Here is a 15,265-nt window from a genome sequence, read left to right as displayed (position 1 = left end):
GGGTGGGTACGGGTATCAACATCCAAAATTTGGGCTACCCACATCAGCAATTGCAAACTAGGGGACCTTGTACAGATTTGTACAGATTTGTACAAACAGTACAATCCCACAGCTAAGTCCCTTCTTTACAATGCTGTCACAAAGCCTTACAATCCATACACAAAGGCACAATATTGACAGACTGGACAGACTAGACAAACTGGACAATGTAGACAAACTTGACATTGCAGGCAGACTAGATTATTTTAGACAGATCAAACATGCTGTGCAAATGACATTGTAATGGCTCAAAAAATCTACTAAATGATGATATTGATATCCTCACTGCACAGGATACAGGCAGAAAGATATATCCATATGGCTAATAATCCTAAAAGTGCGATACATCTTTAAGTCTAGTTATCCACTCTGGAATATATCCATTCTGTATGGTTATTGATCAGCCAGCCTACCAAACTTCTCAGAAATTAGAATGGCATATACAGCTCTCGGAAGGGTGGCCATCCATCCCTGGTGAACATATTATTTTAGTGTTTGCGATCTTGCAATCTTGTTTTGTTGTCAGCAATCTCGCGATCTCTCCAGGTACCTGTGGTGTTCTAAGAACGTACACATGAGAATTGAGTTGACTTGAGAGAACTTAGGGTTTGAACAGTAGTAAACTGGCTGAACTAAGCTTTATTTTGAGGGGGAAGGATCAACTCCCGATCCTACACTAAGTACGCTAGTTTATACAGGCTAGAGAGGATCAGGGAAAGTAGGAATAAAAGAAATAAACAGGGTAAGGTAAAAGGGGAGAATATATCAGAGTTGATCAATATATTAATTGGTAACCACTTTGGCATTGGGAGCCTAAGCCTTTTAACGAATGTCACATATGCCCTCCAGCTCATCCAGTAGGAGGGGCTGCAATGTTGTGTAGGAGTTTAGGAGTTCTTATTGAGTTAAGAAGACATCAGTCATGGCAGAACCAAACACGGCTAATAGGACGAGGAGAATGAGTATATGGGACAAGGTGAGGCTGAGGACGGCAACTCTACCCAAGAATTGAGCGTTAGATAGGCTCTTGATCCAGGTGTCGCGCTCTAGGTCCAATAGCTCGGCTGCTGCAACAATATCATCAACATCTGAGCCAGGATCCACTTCATGAGGGGTAGAGGAAGCGGGAGTAGGTATACTCTTCAGACTCTTGGCTTGGGCGGTTGCAGCAGAGATAACTTGAGCAGCCATTAAGGATGCTGGAGAGTTTGCATGGAGCGCAGAGCTTGAGGAGGAAGGGCAGGACCGCTTGTATTGAAGGTCGTGGTTCTGGCGATGGTTGTCGATGGAGAGGTTACTACTAGGCGTTACCCAGGGTTGGGAAGCATAGGAGCATTCATGCTCAGCTTGAAGTTGTTGCTTGAATGTGTGAGTCTCTTTTTTGATCGCTAGTTCCTCTAAGAGGGCGCTAGTATTTAGACCGCAGACTCAGAGAGGGGTTGTAAATTTTTCACTGGCTTTTGCCTCAGTTCTGAAGAACTGGGTGAAGGCATTGAGCACTTCAGTGTTAGGTTCTCTGTGGGAGGACCTATATCCTCTTCCACCTCGCCCTCTCGGGCGGTTATTCCTCCTGGTCGAATGAGAGGATTGAGGATGAGGGGCACATGGTTCAGAGGCTGGGATCTCGCCTGGTTTGTGCGAGGGAGGATGAGCGATAACATCAACGTTCATCGGCTCAGAGAAAGAATGGCCTGGGGCTGCTTGAGACATGGGAGGTTCAGAGGGTTCGTTGACTCGAGTGGGTGTCTCTCTTATATGCTTCGGCTTGGGGTCTTTGGAGAAAATCTTAGCCTGTAGATCAGAGAGCATTTGAGCAATAATTCGCTTGACGCAACACCTAGCGTCGTCGGCTGTATCGACAGTAGTGACAGAGGCAACACTAGTGTCCTGGGTTGCCTTAGAGACCTTTCGAGGTAAGTGTGTTATATTGGGTACACCTAATGCTTCAAGGTACTGCCCAACAGCTTCTAATCACGATACTTCATAGTACGGGAGCCAGACTTTATCTCCGGTCATATACTCAATTTCAAACAGCAAGTTGGTTCCCTGACCATTGTGATCGGTAACTCGGGCGACAGACCATTCCTCTAGGCTTCCTAAGTCAGCGATTTGGTCAAGTTGTCTCCCATGGAATCATCAATCGTCGTTTGGAACGTGGATCCTAAGTAAATGAGCATGGAACGCAGGGTGAAGCCCTCATTGCTTGAGGTTTGCGGGGAGGTCTAACAGGTAAGAGTTGTTGCAGTAGTCCTCAAGGATTTTGAACGGGCTGATAAACTTCAGTGCGAGTTTTCGGGCTCTACCCTTTGGTAATGACAGGTTTTCAGTGGACAGGTAGACGAGATCGCCCTTTACAAAGGGTGACTCTTTGCGCTTACAATTAGCGACTGTAGTGTTCTTGACACGGGCTGCAATGAGGGCATCATGGGCACTCATCAACGTGTCCTTCATTCGTTGAGCAAATATATGACACCAGGGTACTCAGATTGAGTGTTCCAGATCATTGACGGGGGCTGTTGCCCATAGATTAGTACAAATGGAGAGTACTTTCATGAGACTGAACTAGCCAAGTTTATTGCGAACTTGATGGCTGGGAGTTTGATCGCCCAGTCACGCTGATCAACAGAGACCACTTGTTGCAGCATCTGGGTCATGGTTCAGTTTGCTCGTTTGGTCACGCCGTCAGACTGTGGGTGAAATGATGTTGACATCCTTAGTTCAACACCCGTTAATTGATATAGTCGTTTCCAGAATGTACTCGTAAAGAGGGTATTGTGGTCGCTAACAAGGTTAGAGGGCATCCCATGTAACTTGTAGACTAAGTTAAACATAACTTCAGCGATGTCTTTGGCACGGTAGGTCTGCTTAGTGGGGGCTAGATGGACCATTGAGGTCAAGTGATCTATTGCAACCAGGATCATATCAAACAAACTGTTTAGGGTGCGCGATTCGGGCAGTGGTCCCACGAAGTCAATTCCTACCGTCTCCCAGGGGCGTGAGGGTACTTCTAGGGTCTCTAGTAATCCATAGGGTTGATGGTTAGAGGGTTTGGAGACTTGGCAAGTGCCACACGGGTCACAAAAAGCCTGTACGTCTGCCGTCATTTCTTTCCACCAGACATTATCTCTAAGGTAGATCAGAGTCTTAGATGGGCCTAGGTGAGTGAGTAGGGAATGAGCGTGCGAGATAATAATCTCTTGCACCTGTCGTTTACTGACTAAGATGTCTGGGACGCAAAGTACTCTGCTTCCTTTGTCCTTCAGGAATATTCTGCCATTGCTGACCTCGAAGTTCTTGTAGGAGTTAGGGCTGGCAATGGTTTTGGCGAAGAACTTGTCCTCGTCATATCGGTTGACGAGGCTTTCATGGATGTCAACCGTTGGGTTGCCAAGGGAGATCAATTCGGTGAGTGAGGGAGGATGTTCTGACAGCAGGTCTTCTGCTATTTGTGTTGACGTGTCATGACACAATTGTGGGTCCATGTTTGTACTTGCATTGTCAGTGCTGATTTCACTTGCTTCCTTACTTCCTGGGTCATCTGAGTGCGTTCCTACCATCACCGATGGTGTTGGTGAGTTGTGTACTGGTGGATTTGACTCAGTAGCTGCGCTCTCGCCCTCCAGGGATTTAGCTGAGTTGTCACTCAATTGCAGAATCACTCTACGCCGAGATGGTATCTGTGGTGCAGCGGTTTGTGGTGAGTCTGAGATTTCTTGAGCTGGCATGGATGCCACTGTTTTGGTTGGCGCACTTATGAGTTCATTTTCAGGGAACTATGCAGGCTTCAGGTCCATGGTTGGACACTTCATCTTCACTGGTCTGAGTCAGTCGGTCTCACCAGGGACTCAGTGAGGTCTGCGGTAGATGGAGCCAACACTTTCAGTGAGAATTCTTGGGTACTTGCGGTTGCTTGGTTTGTCGGTTTGCGCATGTGTTTCGCGTCTGATTGCTATGTGGGTGGAATGACGCACTTCGGTTGCCCCTAGGAACAGTGGGGTGCCTGTATAGATTGGTGCTGTCACGAAGTTCAGTAGTAGTGAATGCAGTACGTCCTCCTCATTGATGCTAACATATTCACTAGGCAGCTCTGACCGTTCCAGCAGGCTCATCACTGTATATACAGGACAGTGCGTCTGCTAAGGTATTGTCAACCCCTGGTACGTGGATTATCTCGAAGTCGAATTCGCTAATGAGTTCCAGCCATTGTGCTTGGTGGGGTGAGAGTTTCTTTTGAGACCCGAGCCACTCGAGGCCCTTGTGGTCCTGTAAATATATGGAATCTGAATCCGATCAGTAAGTGTCTGAAGCGTTTCAGAGATTTGACAATTGCTAACAGTTCCTGTTTGTGAACAGGGTAGTTTTGTTGGGCAGCATCAAACTTGCCTGACCAGAATGCAATCACGTCTGCACCTTTCTCGTCCAGGCCTTGGGACAGTACACTGCTGGCCCTGGTGAACGACGCATCGGTGTTCAGGTTGACGGGACAGGTACCATCCTGTGCAGACGGTAGTCTGAGAGCCCGTCACCGCACATCTCTATGGGCCTGTACACACACTTTGACTAGGTCAAAAGCATGCTGGTCAGTCAGGGTCCACGACCACCGAGTAGTCCTGGAGGCGACTTTGGATAGATGCTGCATGTCCACTCTTACGCCCTTGCATCCTGCGGCGAGGTAGCCAACAGACCCGATGAATTGCATCAGGAGTTCTTTGGAGGTGGGCGTTTTCCAATTGACGATTTTATCGACTTTGTGAGGGTCTAACCTGATACCAGCGTCATCAATAACGTGTCCAAGGATTGATAGCTCGGGCATAAAAAACTGTAGCTTGTGTTCACTAAGGTAAAACTTGTTTTTCCTCAGGGTGTTGATCACAGTCTTTACATGCTGCACATGGTCTTCAGCCATATCAGAGTATACTATGATGTTGTCAAGATAGACATCCATGAAGACACTGATAAACGGTCCAAAAATGTGATTCATTAGAGACTGGTATGTGGCCCCAGCATTGCAATCTCCTATCTGCATCACATAACTTATCATTGTACTGTCAGGGGTGGCAAACAGCGACTTTGGGACATCCTCTGGGACAATACAAATCTGTTTGTAGGCGTCTTTGCTGTCAAGTAAAGAACAGTAAGGGTGAGTCGATACATTTCTTAGGATAGTCACTATGTTTGGGAGAGGAGACACGAGCTTCCTGGTGTTCTTGTTCCATTGACGGGTGTCGAGAACGGTTCACAGGTGAAGTGAATTGTCTTTAGTTACTTTCTTCATCATAATCATAGGCACAGCATTGGTACCACTGAAGAACTTGTTAGTTGTGGTGATTGAGCACCTTATGGTGCGAGTTATTTGTGTTATGATGTTGCTTCCTCTATTGGACTCTCACTTAGCATGTGATGTGAATTCCTTACTTACTTAGGCAGTGTTTACACTTGTTTACATAGACTCGCCCATAGGTAGCAAGTCCTGTGTTGCTTGCTCTTCAGCAACTGACACTGGACTATAGGTATAGTACACTCATTAATTTACACAACACAATAGCAACTGACACTGGACTATAGTCCTGTTCACTCTCATTAGCTCACTTGGGGCTTGGTTCACTTGGTTATTCTAACAGAACTCCCATCTCCTGGTGCGTATATAGTCATCACACTTCTCTCTCCAGAGTGCTCTTAACGCCTCAGGACAGTGAGATTGGCGCCAGGAGTAGACCTGGTGTTCATCTATTAGTGGGATGACGTGATTGATTTCCCAGATAGGGGGTAACTGTTAAGACCGTTGTAGGGAGTATCCCTACGCTAGGCTCGTATCCACCACTTTTCCGATGCATCAGGCGTCCATCCAATGTCCATCCGCTTTTCGGATGACATGCGGATACCTTTGGATCTCCCCCTATAGCTCGCGCATCCGCTGCATCCGTCCTGTCCGCGTCCATTCTACCTCATTGGTATGTACTCACACACATTTTCTTGTTACTGACTGAACACAGACATATCCTCTCACACTCCAGTATTTTTCGGATAGCTTATGGCATGGTCTAGACTCGCTACCTATATCTCTATGTTCCTTGAAAATACTGTACCCTATAAGCATGGAGGTTTTCGAAAAATACTTACTGGATGTAACTTTCTCCCACTTTTCCTGCACCCTACAAGAAGATCACTTTGACTTATACTCACTATCCATCTAACCTTTAATGAACTTCCTTCAACTTTGATTCACATCCCGTCTGATCCGCAAGTGCCATCTGCTCCATCTGACAAATCTGTACGTTTCGCATCCTATCCGCTTCATCCGCTTTTGCAGATCTTTCATCCTGTAGGGTCGTTTTAGACAGAGACTAGTATTCCCCAGTAGCAATCCCCTTAAGGGTCGAATGCACTTGTTCCCAAGCGAGGCAGCAGGCAGCAAAGACCCAACTGTGTAGTAGATCGAATTCTCTCCGCTGCACTTGTTGTACCCACACCATGCTCAGGGGTAAAGCGGAGTCTGAGGGGCTTGGCTTCAGCTCATACGCTGCACCCCTTACCGAGTATGTGCCCCTAATTTTGGAATGTAGTCCGACACAAATTCTATGGGTTCTGACAGGACGTCGGAACAGGGGTCCTCTGAAGGAGGACCGACAGACTACTAGGTGAGCGTGGGAAAGTCGGGCAGGGGTTGTTCCGCCTGACAGGAGGGAGGCGGGAGACTACTGTGGTTGGAACCAACAGTAGAAGTGGAACGGAGGGGGCTACTTGGATGAAGTCCAAAGCAGAGAGGAACGGAGGAACGGAGGAACGGAGGAACGGAGGAACGGAGGAACGGAGGAACGGAGGAACGGAGGACGGGAACGAACGGAGGAACGGAGGAACGGAGGAACGGAGGAACGGAGGAACGGAGGAACGGAGGAACGGAGGAGAACGGAGGAACGGAGGAACGGAGGAACGGAGGGTGGCCGACCTAGGGAGTCAATCCCCTAGGCCGGCTAACAGGAGTTGACTAGGATCAGGCCCAAGTCAAGGAACAGAAGAGCAGGGCTTAGAAAAGGTAATATTCAGACTGAGTATCTACAGACAAATGTACATATGTTTATATACTCTAAGTGATGAGCATAGCATAGCAGAAGGTTATGTGCTGAGTGTACAGGAATACAATAGGATGACTGAGGCATACAAGAATAAGGCTCAGGGAACAGTATGTACGCGACAGATCAGAATCGCTAGGGTATAGGGATTACCAGTGATCCGAAAAGCGGAACTATGATACTAAATGGGGATAGGAGCAGTTGAGTGGTTCCTAGTCTAGGAGTGGACCGGTGAGGCGGTCGGACGGACTAATAGTCAGGTGGGGGAATACGAGCGGAACTGAAGGACCTGCGCGGGTCGGAAAAGTGGAGGGAGTAGGAATAGGATTGGGCGGAATGATAGGGCGGAGGAGCGGAACCCCAGATAGGGTCGGATGGAAGGGGTATGGGGTCAGAGGACATAGGGGTAGTGTCAGAAGAGTGGAACAGGGTCGGGTGGAGGTAGCAGGGCTAATCCTGCTGAGATGCACTTCGTGCATTGTCAGGGAAGGAGGAATGGAGTGGATGGGGAAACAGGAGGTCGGACCAGGGGTGGGGATGTTTACAGGTGGTATTGAAGGTGCTCGGATCCAGTATATGACAGTAACAAGGTCTCATTGGCCTCCTTGCAGATATCTCACGCCTAGGCTTGTAACTCTTCGCGATACTTATCAATGATGCCAGTCTCGGGACCAGACTGTCGCAGTTTGAGTACTTGGGTTTGTGACCCACGTTTAGGCAATGGGTCAATACTTCTAATCTTGATCTCTGGGGGGTTGAATCCCAGGAGAACCTGATGCTGAAACAAGAACGGCATTCCTAGGATTACATCGTAGGATTCAAGGTTGGTGATATCGAAGGTACGCTCACAGTTGATTTCTTGATAAGATAACTCAACAGTGGTATTAGCTTTAACTACGCTCCTAGATCCCAAGATGGCCAATTGCAGGGGTATCGGTTTCTCCAAGACGGAGTATCGGAGCTTGAGCTGGTCGACGATGTGCAGGGTTTGCCGTTCACAAGCACTATAACTACTATGGAACAAGGGAGGATCCTTGAAGTGGATTTCAGTCTAGCAGCTTGTCGCTGAAGGGTTCTTAAATCCGGAAGGTCAGCACGCCTACTGCTGCTCACACAGTATAGAGAGTTAGTGTTAGTGTATTCTTCATCCTCTGATGTCTCACAATCCAACAAAGGGGGTAAATCATTGTCTGCATCCTGGGTCAAAGGTGATAGGAGTCTTTGATCACCATACTCATGTTGACTTGGCAGCGAGACGACTGCGACGTCGACGGACAGGTGGTCAGTCGATAACACGGTCATTGTCAGTGGAGAGGAGGGTGTTTCAGTCCAGGATGGTTTGAATGACGTCTTAGTGTGAATTAGGTCTTTGAAGTTCCGAAGTTTCAGATTGACTAGCCATGCAACTGCATCGAACTCTGGGTCGCATAATTGGCTAAAGTGCACTATATAGTCGTCATAATTGTAACGATCTGAGAGGAGGTAGGTGTCTGAACCGCCATGGTTAGAGAGACAGAATCTGTCTAGCACAAAAGGGTCATACAGAGGGTCAATTAGCTCATTGGTTGGCAGTGGGACAGCTAGTAGGAGAGTGGCAAGAATCTGCTGTTTGAAAATACGGTGTTTTTCTGCGTTTAGTTCAGATAATTCTTCTAACTCTACCACCATTCCATACAGTCCGGAGGTGATACCTTCTTTGATGGCAGCAGATCTAATATCAGCACTAGAGATGGTCACTGTGTTCGCTCGAATGGTGGGGGAGTTCCGTCCAGGAGGTTTGAATGTCAGACGGTGGTGTTTTGGGCAGTCTTTAGCTAAGTGTCCCGTTTGTTCGTACTCAAAACACTGGTTAAGGTCATGAAGCTGTTTTAGGTGTTCAGGGGCTTTCTTAGACCTTTCTGGATTCCCAGGGGCCCTAGGAGGGGGCGCCCCTGGGCGAGGGTGACTGCATCCTCGTGGGTCATGAGGCATTCAGTGATGGATGGCATTGGCCGAGATGGATTGAGTCCAGGGCCATTTGTCCATCCTATTACTGTACTGCGATTCTCTGCGGTCGTTTCGACCGTTACTCTGGGCATATCCTGTGGCTAAGGTCGGGTTGATGGCCAGTAGGATGTTCTGATCCTTGGCATTTTCAAGGAATGCTCTCTCGGTGTGCAAAGCTTTCTTTTCAATCATTTCAAGGCTTACCGTGTTTGGTTTATAGCCTTTATCAACTAGGGAGGCTTTTAGGTAGGGGAGACAGTTCATCTAGAACTGTCTCCACATACTACAGTGACCAAACTCCATCTTAGACAGGCCAGCCAAGGGACATAATACACCGTCTTAGATGGGTCAGCAGACCATGGGCCGAAGTCATAATATCCTCATTGAAGATGGGTGGGCCGAGAGGCATATTATTCTTGATAGAGATGAGTGGGCCCATCTAGGTAATATCTAGAGTAGAATAGTTACTCAATGGATATGGAATATGAAATGGGAACTCCAGAAGGAAATTCTGGCAGCCTCTGATTTGCTCAGTCTGAGCCTTGCAAAAAGTGTAAAGGTTGATGGGAGTTGGCGAACTAATCAGGATTGGTTCAAACCAAGCTCGGAAAATGATGGCATATCTCCTGGATGCATCAATCTATCTCCGGCTTGGTTTCAACAGGGGCATGAGGTGGGATCTCATGAGATGGTGGTTTCCGATAGTTACACTGACCAATCCGGTAGAATCTGTCGGACCCGGCAGTATCTGCCTCATTGAAGGGACCATTCTCTGAGAATATTCTCAAAGCCATTGCCAGGCTGGCAGCCATCGCATCAGCTGCACTCAGGGTGATGCATCCTGAGCAGTACTGGGCTTGGATACGAGCCCTTTTAAGCCTTGGACAATCAGCCAAAAGCAAGAATCTTCCGAGGATGTCAGAGACCCTCCAGTACTGGGCATCCGTGTTTAACACCCTCACTGTCATTTCCAATCAGCAAACCCTCAATCATCGAGACCACATATCCATTCCTGAATGCTTCAATATTCTCACCACCATTGGTAGTTATTCGAATGCTTGCATGAGTATGCCAAGTCTTCAGCTAGAGTTCATGTACAAGCCCAGCTGTATGATCGCGTTTTCAGGAAGGATTGTAAGACATGGGGTTCATGAAGTGGAAGGGGATAGAATTGCTTGGGCATGGTACATGAGGGATTCTGTTCATATTTATGCCGGGATTCCCTCATGTGGATGGGCTAGGATGGATCGCATACATACTCCATCCTGGCAAGGATAGAACAGGCACATAGCTTAGTACCCATGTGATAGCACCTACTGTCAAATACCAATTACCAATGTTCGAGTGCCAATAATCAAGCATCAAACAGACGAATGTTTGACATTTGATACCCGGAACTTGGTACTCCACTCCCGGAACTTGGTATTCAGCACTAAACACCCGGAAGCTGGTAATCGGTATACGGTGCTTGGTACTCGACACCCGGACATTGGCACCCGGAGCTCGGTATTCGGTACTCAGTACAGTGATTTGTCCAATTTACAAAATGTGTATTCCGGGTTTCAGTACTCGGCACTTGGTACTCGAGGCCTGGAACTCAGAGCTCGGTAGTCAATACCCGGCACTCGGCATTTGGCACCCGGATTGCACACCCGGAAGTCGGTAATCGGTATATGGTGTTCGGTACTCAACACCCACAACCCGGAACCTGGAGCTCGGTACTCAGTACTCAGTACTCAGTATGGTGATTTGTCCAATTTACAAAATGTGTATGCCGGGTTTCAGTACTTGGCACTCGGTACTGTTTGATGGTCGGTACTCAACACCCAGACCTCGATACCCGGACCTCAATGGTCAATACCTGGAACTCAATGGTCGATGCTCAGTACCCGGAACTTGATACACGGAACTTGATACCCGGACGTCAATACTCGGCATTCGGTATTCAGTATTCAGTGTTCAGTGTTTGGTACTTGACACCTGGACCTTAGTTATGTTAGTTCCTAACCTTGGTGCTTGATGCTCGGTTCCTGGAACATGATACCCGGAACTCGACATTGAGTCAAAGATCTGTACAACATACATCTAAGGGCATGAACATTTGATACACTAACATTTAATAGGGATCATCCCCTCTGGCTCTCTTCAACCGGGTTAGGGTGTCAGTGTACATATCAATCTCCACCATCTTATCACAGATGCCCTCCTGATGGTCCTGAATCAACGACACCAGGTGTTCCCTAATCCACTTCAGTCCCACCAGTGATGGAGCCAGGGTGCTGTCCAGCTGCTCCAGAAGGATGAAACCATTGTCCTCAACACCGCTCTAGATCGGATTAGTGATCTATCAAGGAAGTTGGGTATAATGCTTACTAGCCAATGCTGGTAGTGAAAGTGACAGGAATCTATTACCTGATCCCATTGCCATGGTTCGTTAGGGATTGTAGTGTCCCCCATCCACCATGGAGTATCATAGGAGGATACGATCTGGGAGGGTTCTCCGTGATCTCAGACCAGATGAAACTTGGATAGGTGGGATGAAAAGATGTGGTCTGGAACCGCGTTCCATGTGAGCTGAGGAAACAAGTGAAGAATATGAGTGATCGGGGGTGGCATAACCAAAATTATGTTCCTTGCAGCTGAGTACTGCAGAATCGGTGTCACAAAAGTCTGTTGGCAATCTCAGCATATTGCCAACCACAGTCATCTGTCTGATGGCTTACAGTGATCTCCCATTGGATTCCGGCTTTAAAGTAGATTATCCGAGCCGAAGGAACATTGTTCTCAGGCAGCCTCCGTCTGATATTGACTGATACAGGCTTGAACTGCCAATGCAGCCATTGCCAATGTAACTGCAATATCTGCAAGACTCATTGTGGGGGGTTTATATTCATTGCCAGAATCCTCAGTGGCAGAAGTAGATGCAGGAGGTGCAAAAGTGGATGCAGGAGGTGAATTTAAATCAGACATGGGCAATGCAGGAGTAGGACGCTAGCAATGATAATGACGGTTTTTTCAGATGGGATCCACTGATGGATTGATAAAATAATTCAAACTCCAACATGGGCTGAACCCGGCCCCTTGCCGAGACTCAATTGTTGGGATCGAATCATATATCAGCAGAACATATTCATAATTCATTCATCTCGGGCATCTATTAACATGCTCTGCAGGTCTTGAAACGCTGCCTGAGCATCCTGCGCCAGTAATGAATACATTTGGGATTGCCTTCCGGAGTAGCAAGCATGACCCGGAAGGCATTTCACCAATGATTCCCTCATCCGGTCGCCCCATTGCGTTGATTTCCACAAGAAGAAATTACACATCCAATCCATCTCCAATTCCACCAATATCAGTTCTTCCTTCCATCGATCCCTGTAGTGCCTTTGCCCGAAGCCAATGAACTCGGTAAACTTCATGCGGGTCCGGTCAGATCGCAGGCATTTGTCAAGCAAGCCGGAACTCACATTCCTCATTCCACGAGTGATCCGGACCCCCCAAATCTACTTCAATAGACCAGAACCAAGCGAGAGACTCATTTCGCTGACCTCGGGCATTAGGATCGCCGACGGCCTGTGCTGACTTTGAGCTGCTCCTGAAGCAGGGGTTTATATTTTTCCAGCTGGTCTTGGCCCAGCTCAAGTTTCATCATTTGCTTCCTTGTCTTGGTATATATGCTGGCATGGAGGGACACCACCTGCTGCACTGATGTCACCTGGGACCAAGCTCAGGTTTTCAATGCTTGAGATTTGGCTTGCCTAACTGTTGTTCGGAAGAGTATTGCCTTGTTGCACAAGTGAATTCGGAGGTTGTGAAGGGCATCATTGGCCTGTCCTTCACGAAGCGACAACTCCAGCGGAATCAGATCCTCTGCCATACAATGTTTGGATCGATCTACCCCTAGGTTTGATGGCAATGGGATGACAGTGAGCTCGGGGGAGTTTGTCCATGTATCGGACTTCCCAATGAAATCCTCCAGGTCATCATCGAGATCATCGAGAATGTCTATATTCAAATCGTCAGGGTCGTCATCTGCATCAAATCCCTCTCCCAGATGCGTCAGAGCAGTCTGAGTGAATGCATCTATCTGGCCTTGTAGACGATCGCGTTGCCGGGCAATGTCTAATCTCTGAGTCTCGGTAGTTCTTTTTCCTATTCTTCGGACCTCAATGTGCAATGCGATTTGAGCCTCTTCAATTGCCAGGCCCATTGATATCCATGTTGCCACAGATCTGCGAGAGGGTGCTGCATGACGGGCATTACCCTCCTGCAGCAGTCTAAGCTCTATCTCCTTTTTGCTCGGTGCTGGGTTCAAAATGAATTCAGACTTTCGATTCGAGACAGAGTGATCTCACCCTTCTTGATATTAATCTCATATATATCCATCGCAGCTGGATCTTGTATTCTGTTGGACTGAGCGATCCTCTCACTTGCTAACCAGTCTGTCTTTAAGTTGGCTGGTGCAGGCTTCGTCGAGTCTGTCGAAAGCCTTTCCACTTTCGGCGATGCCATTCTTCGCCTGCTTGTATTTCCGGCAAAGGGTCCTCTTCATGCGGATCATCTTGCAAAAGTTGGAATCGTTCATCTGGAAATCAAGACATTCCTTCCGATGTGGGGAAGACATTCCCTGAGCAGCAGGAGAAATCAGGTTGAGACGTGCCCATAGGGTCTCCATGATCTCTCCATCAATGCGACCAATGCCTTCAATGAAATTCGACGCATATCTGACATAGCAGCTATCCTGATGTCCAGTGGATGTGCCACAGCCCAATTCCGGGAATGACAGGTCAATTCCGGAACCATTGTCAGAAATCGGCCTTGATCCACCCTGAACACGCAAGTGCTTGTTGTATTGACAGTTGATGTCATAGAAGGTGACAGCCCTTGTAATCCCATCCATGTTGTGCTGGGCAGCCTCACAAAGTGCAGTAGTCCATGTTCATTTGTCTGCAAACGATGCATGGTCAACTCGGGAATGTTGAACGGCATGTCCGGCTTGCCTTTCGCCTTTCTGGAAATCTACCATCAAGTGAGGGACAAAGCAACCGTGTCGGCCACAGGCTACTCCCCTGATGCCGGTGGACTCCAGCTTGTGCCGAGCTGCATTTGCTTGATTGACAGCCCAATGATTGTTGCAGCTCGATTTTTCCACAGTGTCAGCAGCCTCTTCAAGATGCTTTCGATACCTTTCCTTTCCCACCATAAACCCCAACCCATCGGAGAGCCATACTTCATCATATGGCTTGATGGGATGCAGGTGTTCGGCTTTGAAATTTCTGTCCATCACAAATGACCAGGGTGTATTTCCAGCTTGGAGTTTTTAATATCGCCGACGTAGATTCGGTAATGAAAGAGACTCACTCATCAAGTGATTCATCCCCTGACAAGGATATGTTAATCCCGGGCTGAGGACATGCCAGGGCAGAATAATGCGAGATCTCCGGCATTTGGGTTGTCGGAACTATGCCCAAAGCCATGCCATTTCATAGACTTTAACTGCCTCCACTGTCGAGCGACTCTCATAAGCTCTCTGTATCGGTCCTTGCAATGTGCTTTGTCAATATAATGTGCTTCAGATGATGTAGATATGGTATTACCGGAACGAGGTGGGGAAACACACTCGAGGTCATTCGCCGAAGCTTGCTGTAATAGTTCATCGCTGAGGTGCCGCATTTGAGGTTGTCCAACAGAAAATCATCTAGCACTCTGAAGGTGAACACGGTCTTCAGCTTGTTAAATGATGCAGGGAAAAAGCCATGTCGAAAACATTTGAATGTCTGGACTCATGGCATTGGGACAATCACAGCATTGAACCTCGAGGCGATGGACTCCTGACTTGTCAATGATGACCATTGTATTTTCCTTGGGCTGGAACTCAGGGTCCCGAATACAGAAGGTAGATCTTCAGGTTCAAAGTGGTCTTCTTGTTCATCTTCGTCAAACAAATCCCACCTATCCGTGACTACCGGACACTGGCTTGCCATCATGACCGAGGTATATGACGAGTCCAACATGAGCCAGACAACTTTGCTCGAAGAATTGACCATTCCATTGACTGATCCAGTGGAAAGGATTGCAATGATGTTGACTCCGGCAACAGCCTGTGCAATAGAGAGGCTCCCCAAGACAATCTTGACATTTGAAGACCCCATCCTGATCGCAGATGACGC

The 15,265-nt window shown here is 47.7% G+C and overlaps 3 protein-coding genes across 3 annotated transcripts; all 3 read right to left on the bottom strand.

Annotated features, from left to right (window-relative positions):
• Positions 1-12,822: 12,822 nt before the first annotated feature.
• Positions 12,823-13,995, bottom strand: EDB91DRAFT_1249202 (uncharacterized protein; the record flags this gene model as incomplete). The annotated part of the gene is made up of 3 exons (XM_041323040.1): positions 12,823-13,400; positions 13,451-13,500; positions 13,526-13,995. The coding sequence occupies 3 exons, from the start codon at positions 13,993-13,995 to the stop codon at positions 12,823-12,825; spliced, it is 1,098 nt and encodes a 365-aa protein (XP_041176505.1).
• A 39-nt stretch (positions 13,996-14,034) lies between these two features.
• Positions 14,035-14,948, bottom strand: EDB91DRAFT_1237711 (uncharacterized protein; the record flags this gene model as incomplete). Its single annotated transcript, XM_041321617.1, has 4 exons — positions 14,035-14,371; positions 14,509-14,636; positions 14,693-14,872; positions 14,910-14,948. The coding sequence occupies 4 exons, from the start codon at positions 14,946-14,948 to the stop codon at positions 14,035-14,037; spliced, it is 684 nt and encodes a 227-aa protein (XP_041176504.1).
• A 99-nt stretch (positions 14,949-15,047) lies between these two features.
• Positions 15,048-15,239, bottom strand: EDB91DRAFT_1054444 (uncharacterized protein; the record flags this gene model as incomplete). Its single annotated transcript, XM_041313832.1, has 1 exon — positions 15,048-15,239. A coding segment is annotated over one exon (192 nt), but the record flags the coding sequence as incomplete, so codon positions are not given.
• Positions 15,240-15,265: the final 26 nt, after the last annotated feature.

The sequence above is a fragment of the Suillus paluster genome, assembly GCF_016628075.1.
Source record: "Suillus paluster strain FC165 chromosome Unknown EDB91scaffold_31, whole genome shotgun sequence".
Lineage (NCBI taxonomy): Eukaryota > Fungi > Basidiomycota > Agaricomycetes > Boletales > Suillaceae > Suillus > Suillus paluster.
This window is presented reverse-complemented; position numbering and strand designations above follow the sequence as displayed.